This window comes from Macaca nemestrina, chromosome 14 (genome assembly GCF_043159975.1).
Source record: "Macaca nemestrina isolate mMacNem1 chromosome 14, mMacNem.hap1, whole genome shotgun sequence".
NCBI lineage: Eukaryota > Metazoa > Chordata > Mammalia > Primates > Cercopithecidae > Macaca > Macaca nemestrina.
The window spans coordinates 107,820,616-107,833,958 of NC_092138.1; the positions used below are offsets into that span (position 1 = coordinate 107,820,616).

General features: G+C 42.9%; 2 protein-coding genes across 4 annotated transcripts in view; one reads left to right on the forward strand and one right to left on the reverse strand.

Moving 5' to 3' along the window:
* Positions 1 to 724: 724 nt before the first annotated feature.
* Positions 725 to 2,496, reverse strand: LOC139358222 (uncharacterized). The gene has a single exon (XM_071078350.1). It carries the CDS (start codon positions 2,409 to 2,411, stop codon positions 2,013 to 2,015), a length of 399 nt encoding a protein of 132 aa, XP_070934451.1. The 5' UTR covers positions 2,412 to 2,496; the 3' UTR covers positions 725 to 2,012.
* Positions 2,497 to 3,418: 922 nt separating this feature from the next.
* Positions 3,419 to 13,343, forward strand: part of LOC105463927 (PBX homeobox 3) — a 226,566-nt gene continuing 216,641 nt past the window's right edge. For 2 of the 3 annotated variants that reach the window (XM_011711363.2, XM_011711365.3), the window contains exons 1-2: positions 3,419 to 3,711; positions 4,626 to 4,699. In XM_011711363.2, coding sequence (XP_011709665.1) covers positions 3,512 to 3,711; positions 4,626 to 4,699 — 274 coding nt within the window. In that variant the 5' untranslated portion in view covers positions 3,419 to 3,511. Of the gene's footprint in view, positions 3,712 to 4,260; positions 4,504 to 4,625; positions 4,700 to 13,343 lie in introns of those variants that run through there. The other variant, XM_011711364.2, reaches the window with a different exon arrangement.

Consider the following 13,343-nt stretch of genomic DNA (forward strand, 5'->3'; position numbering starts at 1 on the left):
AGTCTAATTCAATCACTTAAGGCAGAATTATGGTATCAAGTTTCCACATCACTGAACGACCATGGGTTTAGAGGTGTGTACCATAAAATAACTGCGGGTGTTAGACGTTTAACAAGTTGTTTTATTCCTAATTGCTGGCATTTTCCTAACTGTTTTCTTAATTCTAATTTATGTTTTTATGTTCTGGTTTGTTTACATAGCCCATAGTTCCCAATTGCCTTTATTTGCTTAAGTGTTTCTTTAATTTTACTTACTTACTTCCTTTTTTTTTTTTTTTTGAGACTAAGTCTCACTCTGTCACCCAGGCTGGAGGGCAGTGGCACGATCTCGGTTCACCGTAACCTCCGCCTCCTGGGTACAAGTGATTCTCCTGCCTCAGCCTCCTGAGTAGCTGAGATTACAGGCGCCTGCCACCCAGCCCAGACAATTTTTTTGTATTTTTAGTAGAGATGGGGTTTCACCATGTTGGCCAGTCTGGTCTCAAACTCCTGACCTCGTGATCCATCCGCCTCGGCCTCCCAAAGTGCTGAGATTACAGGCATGAGCCACTGGCCTATTTACATTTTTATATATGTTGCTTTACTTACATAACTCATTGTTTGGAGTGGTCTAGACCTCTCAAACTCCTGACTTTGTGATCTGCCCTCCTCGGCCTCCCAAAGTGCTGGGATTACAGGCATGAGCCACCAACCTATTTACATTTTTATATATGTTGCTTTACTTACATAACTCATTGTTTGGAGTGGGCTAGAAATAACCATAAATCCTCATTGCTAATTAGCCTCATCCTCATGACTGATTAGTCAAGATTATGAGTCTAGAAGGAGGGCAGAGAGGAGTCCTAATAGTGAGTCACAGGATCATTGCATTTTAGAGCTGGAAGGAATCTTAGAATTTAAGGCATCTTTCAGTTAGAATTCTGTGGTTTTGCATCTTCAGCGTTGGAGAATTATGAAAGGTTGACCGCTTGCTCCTGTGCCTTTTGGCAAAAATGCCTAAGGATCTGGTGACAGCTTTAAAAGACAAATTAAGAATAAAGGAAAAACCCAATCAATGACGACTATGAGTAACCCACAATGGGGGCTTGAAAGAAGAATTGGAAACTTGACATATCAATGGGGGAGAGAAGAGCAGGGAATATTAATGAACATGAAGGGGGTTCTTCTTTGGAGGTAAGTAAGCAGAGTGGATTTTTTGGAACTCCCTCCTCAGCAGCTGTGCAGTTTGTAAGGATTTTAGCTTGCCTAACTGTAAGCTTAGCTATTAGCTTTGCAGTGGGGAGTATTTAAAAGTACACACAACATATGAAGGAAAGAACCTGGAACCGAGTAGCCTGCTTCATTCCAAGAATCCATCTGGCATTTAAAGAACTGCTTGTCCTACATTAAACCCTGCAGAGTAAGAGCCATTTTTCATATCCTCATACCCCTATTTTTGGTTTCAGGTAAGACAGCATACTGAGTTTGGGGAAGGAACAAGGAGACTTTTCCGAACCACCGAACCAAAGGACTCATCTAGTGTGAACTTCATGAATCTAAAATGGGGAATACACATTTAAATCCCTATTTGGGAAATCAGCTTAAGAGCAATCTCAAGTCTCCACAAGAGGCGGAGGTCCATATTCCAAAATAATGTGAGCCTTCAGTTATTTGTAGATAGAATACAATGGAAGAAGGGGTGTTATAGATACAAAAAATCGTGGCTGGCGTTACCAACATTAAATGACTCGTGGTGATGGGTAAGTTGACAAGTGAAATCCAGTCTCTTCCTGAACAAATGTATCTTTGTAATGAAGAGCTCGTTTTTGCAGCTTCGGTACATCCGGAGGCATCGAATAGCAAATGCTGCCAAAGGAGTAGTCCCTGAATTATCAGGAGTTGCAGAGTGTGTAAAGTGTTGTAAACCTTGAAATTAGTCCTGGACTGAAGGCACTTTCCCTCCTCCCAGACTCGCTTCCCTCTGACACATTTCCCCTTGCAAAAGAAAGTCTATGGCACTCAGGTCCACTCAGCTCAGACTTCAAGCACGTGAGAGATCACAGGATCCCACCTCAACTGGTCACCCATTGCGGGACAGCGAAAGGCCCCGGTGCTGGCGCCAATGCTGAGCTGCGCCCTCTCGGTTACCGTGGCGACCGCAGGCGGGGCTAGGCCCCCACTCGCCGCTTCCCCGCCTCTGCCCAGGACCTTTCGAAAGCTCCAATTGGGACAACCCTTGCTTGCCTCTGTCCCGCCCCATTCGGCTCTAAGCGCTTTGCGATTGGCCCGGGACGAGCGGCCTGGTACCCAGAGGGCACCACCTCCTGACAGGAAGAGCGGGAAAGTGCACCAGGCGCTGTCCGAGGCGTGAAGCTCACGGGTGCGGCGGGGGAGCACACGGTTGGCTTTGGAGCGAGTTGCCCCCTGTCCCATATACAACCCCCCGCTCCCATGACTGTCAAAAGCATGGAGCAGGAGTCGGGGTGCGGGCACAGCGTTTGTGGGCCAGCCCGGTCTATCCCGGGGGGTTCGGACGTGACGAGACTAGAGCAAGGATCCAGCGGCGCACTCCGAGGAGCGGAGCATCAGGGGCCAGAGGGAACGGTCCGGGACCCGGGGGCGGTGCCGGCGGCGGCGGCGGGAGGCGCAGGACCCAATGAGCGCGCGCGCCGCCCTGGGGGCGGGGTCTGAGGAGCGCTCCCCCGCCCTCGCCGGCCCCCGCCCCTCCCCCCGGCGCCGGGCAGCAGTGAGTGAGTGGCACTGGCAGCCTGTCAATCCCTCGGCCCAGCGGCCTTCCAGCCCGGTCCGCGGCGGCTGCTGGCTGGGTGCGCGGCTCCGGCGGCGGCGGCGGCGGCGGCGACTTCTCCCGCCCTATCCATCCGCTGTCCGCCCAGCGCGCGGCCCTCCAGGGCCCTCCTCCGGGCTGCGCGTCCCCGCCGCCTCTGCCCGCCTGCTCCCAAACTTTCCTCCTCCGCCCCCCTCGCTCCCCGCGGCCCGCCCGCAGGCCTCCTCCTCCGCCGCCGCCCGCCGCCGCCGCTGCCTCCCCCGGGGCCGCCGGGGCTCGGATCCCGCCCGGCCGAGGCGGCGGCGGCGGCCGAAGAGGGCAGTGCGCAGGCTGGCGCGGGGGGCGGCGGGCGTCCCGGCAACTCGGCGGGCGCTGAGGAGCAAGTTGCGCGGGGCCGCCCGGCGGGGCGCGCGGCGGCGAGGAGGCGGCACGGCGGCCGCGTGAGGGCAGCGGGCGCCGCCGCCTCCGCCTCCGCCACCGCCGCGGAGCCCGGCGCTTCCGCCCGCCGCTTCTCCTCAGCCTCGGCGGCGGCGGAAGCCGGAGCCGGGCGCCCGTCCGCATCGCCTCAGCCGCGGGCCCTGCCTGCCGGGCCGCCCCCTCCCCGCGCGGGCGGGGAGCGCGCGGCCGCCTCCCCCTCCCCCTCCCCCTCTTTCTTCTCCTCCCTCGTCGCCGCCGCCGCCGCCGCCGCCGCCGCCGCCGCCTCAGCCTTCGCCTCAGCCGCCGCCCGCTCCCGCCCGCGCGCGGCGGGATGGACGATCAATCCAGGATGCTGCAGACTCTGGCCGGGGTGAACCTGGCCGGCCACTCGGTGCAGGGGGGCATGGCCCTGCCGCCTCCCCCGCACGGCCACGAAGGGGCGGACGGCGACGGCAGGAAGCAGGACATCGGCGACATCCTCCACCAGATCATGACCATCACCGACCAGAGCTTGGACGAGGCGCAAGCAAAGTTGGTGTCGTCTCATTAAGCATCTTTTGTGTGTGTGCGGGAGCCGGGCCCGCGGCGGAGTCGGGGCCCGGGGTGGCGCCCGGGGCCAGGGCCGCAGCCCCCGGCGGGGAACTTTCTCCGAAAGCCGGCCGCCCGCCCCGGCCTCGGGGGGACTTGCCCGCGCCCCTCGAAGCGGGCGGGAGTCGGCAAAGTTGCTCTGGGGGGCTCGGGACAGACTCGGGGCGGCGCGGATTCCGTGGCGTTCTTTTCCCCGTCCTGCCCCTCGCAGCCCGGCCCCCTCCCACGGATTTAAACCTCCCGCCCCGACCCCCGTGCGGGCCGTGCCGCCGGGAAGTGCAACTTTCTTCTCCGGCCGGGAGTCCAGGCGCCGGCTCCCGTGGCCGCGGGACGACCTCGCGATGCGGGCGGCCACCCGGGCCCGGCGCTGGGCGATGGGCGATATCCTGGCGGGTCCGGGTGCGGACGGCCAAGTTCTTGGGGAGGGAGGGCCGCCTTGCAAACTTTGCCGAGCTGTCCCCCTCCTGCTGGCCGCAGTCGGCCGACTGGCAGCGTCGCGCTGGCTCCCTCTGCCCAGGAGCGGACGCGGGAGCCCCTCCGCTCTCGTCCCCTCCCCCGGGTCGCCTTCGTCTGCCCCTGGGGCGAGGCTCCCCGCGCGGGTTCGCGTCTGCGGTGGCCGAGGCTGCTGCCTGCCGGGCAGATGGGTCCGCCTCGTTCCGGCTGCAGCTTTCGCCGCCGGGGCTTGCACAAGGCTGTCGGGAACTAGTCAGCTGGAGTTTCTGTTGACTTCCCACGGTTCAAAAGGGCCTTCCAGAAAGCGGGGGCTGGAATTAAATCTTGGGTCTAACTTAAAGGAAGGCGCCATATTATTCCATAGGTGATGCTAATACCTTTGTGTTTTGTTATTTGTTTTTTAGGAAACATGCCCTGAACTGTCACAGAATGAAACCAGCGCTCTTCAGCGTCCTGTGTGAGATCAAAGAGAAAACAGGTAAGACGCTGCGCCCCACAGTGGGCCTGGAGACCCCCGAGGTGGGGGTCGGAGCTACTCCTTCGACTCTCCAGTTGAGAGCTGCTGCTTTTGGGCACCGCCATCTTTGATCATTCTCTCCTTCCCACGTCCTGATCTTGAGAAAAAACTGCAATAAATCTGGAGTCGATTTCTCAGTTCTGCTCCTGGTGTAAAATGAAGTGTAGGTGCGGACTGGGTTGGATCGCCGTCCCTCGGCGGCCGCCCCTGGCTGCAGGCGGGGAGGGGGCCCGGAGCGCCAGCCGTCCTCTCCCCTCTCCTTTCGCCTTGTTTGTGTGTCAGTTTTTAAAAGGAGCAACGGGAGACTGGATGCCAGGACCGAGTCCCCGGGAGAAGCATCACCCGAACTTTGTTTTACTTAGACAGTCTTAAGCTTCAGCTGCACGGATAGAAGAATAGATGCAATTGAACAGACCCCAGTAGCATGCTTGAATTAGTGTTTTAGGTGGGAAGACTACTTTAGAGAATCGAGGAAGGGTAATGATGTGTAGACATATACAATGTATTACATCTGTTAATACTTGTCTTATTTTGTATCCTGAAGTCATTACACTTGTAACTGCTTAATATATAAAGTATAAAAAGGTCCACAGATGCAGGTTAAACAATTTTGAAGTGTCCAAGTCAGGGAATATGTAAGAAGATAGGTTTTGCAGAAGTGCTGGAATGAAAACTACAGGTACATATTTGGCAAATTTTTGCTAATTCGTTTCAGTTTAACTTTCTTGTCAGACTTTATTTGTTAATTGAAGGTCTTTTAGTCTTGAAGTGAGGTAACTGCTCAAATTGAAGCAGAGATTTGGATGTTTTAGTTTGTATTTGGCATTATCTTCCCTGTATGTGGCAAACAAGTACATTAAACAAGCTCTACTGTTTATTTTTTTCCTGTTCTTTTCTTTTTTTTTTTTTGGTATGTGTTGGATGTATGGTATTTTAAAGTTGCCATTTTGAAAGTTGAGGCAAAGGAGAAAAAGTTGAAGTCCAGGATATAGCACTATCCAAGGGATGCTATTTAAAAGGTTACATGTGTTTGTGTTTAAATTGAGTGTACAAATAGCACAGTGCAAATAATTGTTAGGTTGATAGGTGAGTCAGCCTTCTTTGAAACAGGTTTTTTGCTTTGCAATACTATTCTGATCCTAAAAGTAATCAACAAAAGATAATGAGTTATTGCTGTCTATTAAATATGTATGCTAAACCGTAATAAGCAGCAAATAATAAGGGAGGCCAACTAGTACTTTTCCTGGTTTTCATTCACATATTATGGCTGGTTTCTTAATGCTCAGTGATCCTTTTTGGAATTACTAACTTTTATTTTGTGTTGATTTTTAGCTACCTTTAGAAAGCATTGTGATTTAAAACAGTAGATAATTTTTATCTGACTGTAAAATAAGATATCTAGCCTTAAGTCTTGAAGATTCTTAGTTTAGAAGCTTAAAAGTATGCAATTCTCAGTAAATTCTGTTTCTTAATGTCCAAGGGTTTTCCTGCTATCAGGGCTCCACTTCAGTTTCTGCTGACAGCTAAGCACTGGGGTATTGACTGTGTTGTGAATATTAAGATTGATTCGACTTTATAGAGACTTGTATTACTAGGGAGAGGGGATGGATACTTATTGCTTCTCATCCCCTTCTCATTATTTGTATTTATTTATTTATTTATTTTTGCCTTTTTAAAGTTTTGGCCTAGCTAGCTTGAGAACTAAACCCAGCAAACTGCTTTTCATGTTGAGACATTTAGCAGCAGGCAGAATTCAATTAGGAAGCATAAGTCCTTTAGTTGCTTATTTGCACAGGACTTAGTTACACCATTCTGAAAGGAAAGTATAGTCAACCACATGTCAAAGGTGAGTTACGAAAAAGAAACAAGTCTTTTCAAAGTCTGGAATTACTGGTAGAGAGAGCTTTGGTAGGGCTATTGCTATTTAAAAACGAAGAGGCAGCTGACAAAAGAAATTTTTGTGTTTTAAAATTGTTTCTGGGGCTTTCAGTGATAACTTGTAAATTAGATCCTCTTTTTGTGCTTTGGCCAGTGGATCCACATTTGCACGTTATCTCTTTTGTAAAAAGCCAACAGCCGACAAAGAGTAAAGGCGGCTGTCTGGGCAGAGGCATCTTCCTGCCAGCCTCTCTAAGCTCGAGAGGGATGGGATTTAAGTACTGAGTGATTGATGGGGGTGAAGCTCTTTCTCTTCTCTCCTTTCTCCCCTACTACCCATAGCTTCACCTCACTCTCTAAAACTAGTCTTAGAATGAGACGAGGACTCAGAATCCTCAATTTGAAATAAAACATCTGTGTAGACATTAGTGTTACCAAAGCAAAGAAAGCGGGGCTGCAAATTCCAAGTCCCCCCACCACCACTCCTGCTTCCATAGTCGGTCATGCTTCAGAAACATGAACTTATAAAAGAAACATTGTAGAATATATGTATATTGCATACAGGTTTTTAAAAAAAATCATTTTATTTAATCTAATAATACCTAAAGATTAATTCTTTGTAATCTAGAGAAAGTTTACCTAGTCATTTATGAATAGAAACCAGGAACATTATGTTGATGACTCTATTCTGCATAATGGGGGGTTGAGGGTGAACTGTCACTTCAGTGGATAATGTCATTTCAGTTGTGCTTTTCTTCTAAAATAAGACAAAATCATTAAAAAAAATCAGTTTATTTGTAGATCTGCCAGTAGATTTTAAGGTTTCTGATCAGGCAGTGAACACTGCCAGTTCTGATGCACATGGGGGATTTAGTTTAGAAAACATCTGTTCCCCCCACCCAACCACCATATATGAAAAGGTATTTTTTCCCTTCCGACAGATAAATGGGTGATCTACAACAATTATATTATTTTCTTGTTGGGAGGTAAGGAAAGTATAGTTTTACTATAAGATGATGCTTTTTCTTGAGAATGTATTCTTTTGTAAAATTGATCATACCACTATTTTTGGGCAGAAATGTCTCTCATTGTTGAATTGTGATATTTGTGCATTTTGAGAGCATCCAAAAAGTTACAGGCTTTAAAATAAAAATAGTTGTTTATTTTAAACTAAGTAACCAATGAGATAATTGTTGATATGTTAAGATTTTTCTCCTGATTTTTAAAGCCATATTTTATCATCTGTCTCTTATTAAATATCCCTGATGCCACAAGATCTGCTCACCTGCATACCTCTTTTGGTGTATGCCCCCACCTCTTTTTGGTCATCTTAATCTTAATTGTTGAAGTGCTTTCCTTTGTGAAATATTTCATCCTAAAAAATCTGCCGTTTTTCCGAAGTCCTTAATTATGCGAGTTTAAGTGAAGGAAATAGTTCTTTTTCAAGAAAAAAATACTTATTTTTTAAATGAAATCCCATATTTTAGTAGATAATATGAATCATATTGTTGTGAAAAATGTTATGCATTAAAAAAACCCACAACTTTTCCTTTTTAAATGATAGGTTAAAATACTCCATGTTGATGGCTGCCAACCAAACTCTGATTTATTGCCACCACAAACCCTAAATAGCGTTCATTTACTAGTAATGGCTAATGGCATACATGATGGTTTGCCAGATTTGTAGCCTTTGTGAGGCTTATAAGCAGGACTGACTTGGGAAGATCATAAAACTTAATGAACTTCTCTACTGCAGGAGGTGTCCGCAGGGGAAGAGAAAGGCCTGCTTGGCTGGTTGGGCTGGTTGAAGTATTTTTTATGTTTAAGGAGAAGAAAATGACTAGTAAAAATGCTTTGCTTTTAAAGGAACCCTCCCTAGAAAGAGTCATAAGAATTTTAGATATTAAAACTAGATCAAGAGTGTAGTTTACAAGTGAGATTTTATATGCATTTAGTATATGATGTGAGATTAAACCTTTTGTCTTTATTGCTATAAGTGTGGCTAGCTTTCAAAGAGACAAGGCAGTACTGTCATTCGACCCTCTCTGTTTAATTCTGAACCTACAGGTTTAGAGACTCTTTGGAGTCTTTTTCTGGTGTGTTTCTCTTTTTAAGGTTTTAGTATTAAAATGTGTTACATTTTTCTTTGTACAGTGCTGTGTGATTCTTTTAATTCTGCATGTGTAAAAATCAATTTTTTAAAGTGAAAATTTAGCAAGGTGAAAATTGTTATATATTAGTCTAAATGTTATTATATGTTTTGCATATGCTTTTAAGTTGCTCTTGCAGTATTTCCAATATAATTATCATTGTTTGTTTCAAGTTTTAAAAACAAATGCCCGTTCCATACACGATTCCTTTTTGTGTTTTCATGAAACACATTTTGTTTTAATGAACTTATTTTCTAGATTTTAACAACTTTTTATTGTGGACACCTTTGAAACATAAATACATGCAGAGAGAAGAGATTCTTGAACCTCCCATGAACTCAGTGCCCATCTTCAGCAATTAGCACTACTTGGCCAGTGTTGTTTTCTCTGTAATTCCCACCATTCCAAAATTATTTTGAAGCAAATTTTAATGGAGCATTAATGTTTTAAATTTCATGTCAATTTTAGGCATTAGGTCTGTTTACATTGGAAATATTAAGTGATTAAACAGGAAAAATACAAAATCAGAGTATCTTGGAAATGTTATAAATTGTATTGCTTTATCAATATATTTTTCTTAAAGTAACTTAATATTTTACCTTTTTCCCCTATTTTTATAGATTTGATATCTTACTGGAGCTTTTGTAGGAGGTTTTCAGAGAAGTTGTAAAAGAAAGGGATTTTTCTAACTTTTATTCTTTCACTTCCATCCTAACAAAATAACACATATAATGTATTTGTAGAAAACCTGGAGAAAAATCTCATTGCCAAGCTGGTTTAGAACTTCATGATCTAAAGTATCATGTGGATATTATCTTTAAAATGTTGGGACATTTTCCAATCCCATTCTTTATTTTTTTCCTTCCCAATAAAAATGTATTGAACTCTCATGTCAATACTAACTTGATCTGTGCAAGTAATTCTTTTGTGCCTTAGTTTTAATGACCCTCATTTTATTACAGATTTGTGTAGTTTTCGTATTTTATTTGGGACTTTACTATGTTATTTTATTAATTTACATAATTTTATTCTGAAACAGAAGTCTATTAATATACTAGCAAAGGGCCCTGACTTGCCCCAAAGAACACACTGGTTGATCGGCTTTCATAAAATGTACCTGTCTACATTTTTCATACTGTGATCCTTTTCCTTTTAATTAATTTTGCCTGTATATTTCCATCACAATTTATAAATTTTGTAAAAGATTACTTCCGAGGCAAATTTAAATTAACATCTTAGTTGGATTATTTACATTTTGATACTTTATAGTGGTGTGGTATAGGATGAAGTTACATTATATGAAGTGGGACTATAAGAATTGAAACTGCATTTCATGAACCACACCCTAAGTCAGTCATCACTTTATTTTATACTCTACCATGAGGTATCTATTCAGAATAAATACTTAACATATCAGCACTAATACTTCAAGTTATACAAGGTTTTCGATTATCTTTTCCCTATTCGTGTATGTGAACATCTTTAGATATTTATTAGTTCAATATTGACATTATGAAAAAAATGTTTTATTTGTTTTCTTAGCAGGCTTGTGTTTTAGCCATTTATCAGTGTGATCAGCATGATTTAGGTATTAACTAACAAAGCTTACACATATCCACCACCTCCCCCCTCAAGCCCGTGTTGACCTTTTCAAGCATTTGCTCTACTTCAGTAGGCCATTTGAGTCTTTAAGTATGAAGAGAGTAAATAATTTATATCACTATGTAATATAAATTGGTAAAAGTTTTTCAGAACTGGTTATCAGATTTTTTACAAAGTTATTGAAGTTAATCAGACAAATTGCTATCACATCTAGGTGGCAGTGCTATATTTAGCCAATAAATAAGTAATTCTTGAATAAGCTACTGAAAAAATAAACCACCTTTTTATGCCTTCAAACTCAGATCTTATTAAAAAATAAATTTTATTAATCTTCAACACTTGATTCTAATTATCCCTTTTATAGGCAGAATTGCAACAAGAATTTCTTCTGTATTATTCTTTCATAGATATATTCCATAGTATAATATGTTTGTAGGTTTTAATGGTAACTAGTTTACTTTGGCACTAAATTTGAGTGTATGTCTAGCAAAAAAATTGGTGTGATAGAATGTATCAAACTGAATTGGCATAACTTTTTTTTGCATAACTCTGTCTACATAATAGTAACAGGTTAGTATGAAAGCAGCTAAAAATATTTATGGATAAAGTGTTGTTAAAAGTTTTCTACTTCTTTCAACTTAAGTGCTTTAAAAATGTTAAACTGTTTAGATAAGAACTCTTTTTTTGTGATCATATTAATGAAGACTTGGTATACAATGTAATCCTTTTAATGCTGATGATTCCTCACGATGTTTAAACCGTTATTTGTGAGACTGAACATACGTTATGGCAAAATGATTTTTTGTTTGTTTTGTTTTCTTTTATGTGACACATTCAGTTTTCAAAGCATATTTCTTAGGAATCAGAGTCCAGCAGGTGGCTTTTTACATTAAAAAATTCATAAATTTAAAATCCCATAAAATTTTATTTCAAATTCAAATTAACTAATTGAGATGTCAATATTTTCAGTGTCTCTATATTAACATTTATAATAGAACAAATGGTTGCATATAGAAATTATCTGCAACATAGTCTAAATTAAGATTCTAAACAGGCATTACAGATGCTGGTAACTTTGGCAATTATCATTTTGTTTGGTGAACAGTAGTAAAACAGTGTGCGGTAAAAGTGTTTAGAGAGAGAGGATAAATAAATTGAACAGTTTTGCAATGCAAAGTGGTTTGTGGTGTTTTTGAGGATTTCTTGGCTCTCTCTTAACTGCTATTGTGAGCCTGGAGCAGATTTCCCCATTGCTAATGCCCTAGAAGTATTAATTCACTTTGATATGCTAATTAGAGGGCATTATGCAAGAAATGAGATTAAGTGGCAGCATGAAGCCATTTGCCTGTCAGTAAATTGAGAGCTTTAGCATCAGGAGGAGCTTTGTTTTTTTTTTTTTTTTCTTTTTTTTTGAGTTTCTCTTGGTTTTGCATATAAATAAAATTGATTGAAAGGTCTAGAGAAGCTTCCAGAACATTGGTGGATTCTTTTTTTCCCCCTCCTATGATTATTTAAACGAAATGTTACAGGATTTTTCTGAATATTAATTGACCTAATTGGAGATACTGAATATAAAGTTTTTATTGTACTATCTCTATAGAAAAATATACTAAAATTTTTGTGTCACCCAGTCTTTTTTTTTCCTAAAACATAATTTCATTAACGTGGCTAATGAACTGTTTATCACTTATCTCTTTTCAGAAGCATAAACTTCTGTGTATGGGCTTGTACACCAGTGTCACTAAATTGAACTTCACAAGGATATTTTCTTCACTAGGGAAGGAAGGAAGAAGTTGAATTGGGCTTCAGAAAATTATATATTAAATGAGTATTAACATTATGACTTGATTCCATAAAAGCTGTAACAATTATAATTCATGGTTAAACTGCCCTTTATACAACCTGTGGAATTTATATTTCAGCATATATCTTATAGGTAAGATTACTGATGGCATTTTGTGTGGAAGATGGAATTTCATACTTGATTCAGATTTTGTTGACTTTTGTGGCCTAAGCCAGGCCTCTGAATTTTTCTCTATAAAGCTATTTTGTGATATTTCTTATATTCTGTGGAGAAATATGTGAATGAATACTAGGATGCCTGTGGGGAAAAAGGGGAAGACAGAACTTCTGTGCCTATGAGAAGGTTAAGATTTCCTCAAACATGGGACTTCTGTCTACAAACCATCCATAGAGGACGGAATTGCAAAACCCTGGCCTAACTATATTTGCTGGGTATGGTTAGAAGGAAGAGGGTTTGGGTAAGGCATTCCTACTGGGGTTTAGTTGTAGTGTCTGAATTCCACCACTGTAGCTGTGACTCTGGACCCAGTAAACCATATCTTCTCTTCAGAGCCATATGGATTATTTAGTCACCACAGCTGCCATGCATGCATACTACCAAGACAGGCATCTCTTCGGTGTGCATGTGTGATGCCCGTTAACATTAATGTGAGTTAGGAATGTGCACAGAGAGAAGGATGAGTTTCTCCTGAGACAGAAGTCCTGATTACATTTTGCTGTGAAGAGGACTTAGTGCACCTACCACATTAGCTGCTTTTCTAAATGAAACACTTGGTTACTTTAAATTCTCACTCCCTTCTCTGATTCCCTGAACTAGTTAAATCAATGAATCCTCATTAGTCTCTGATTACTTGCAAAATTTCATTTAAAACATATGAAGTTATTTTTGATTGAAAAGGGAACAAAAAGCTTTTGAAATTGCATGTTATTATTTAAACAAAAGGTTTCTGCAGGCTTTCAGATATACTAAGCCCTGCAAATAATTTATAGAGGAATTATTGGGAAGGACTTATGAAATTCTTGAATGGCATTTGACGGGGAGGAAAACATTGCATTAAAAAATATATATATTTGAAATGGTAAGCTTAAATGTGCATCTTTCCTTAACTATCCAAGTGTCCTCAAATGAGGAAGAATTGACTTAGGTGGTCTTACAAGTTTCATTTTTCTTT

What these genes read in the sequence shown, in the direction of transcription:
- LOC139358222 (XM_071078350.1), bottom strand. Translation starts at nt 2,411, where the DNA reads ATGGGACAGGGGGCAACTCGCTCCAAAGCCAACCGTGTGCTCCCCCGC.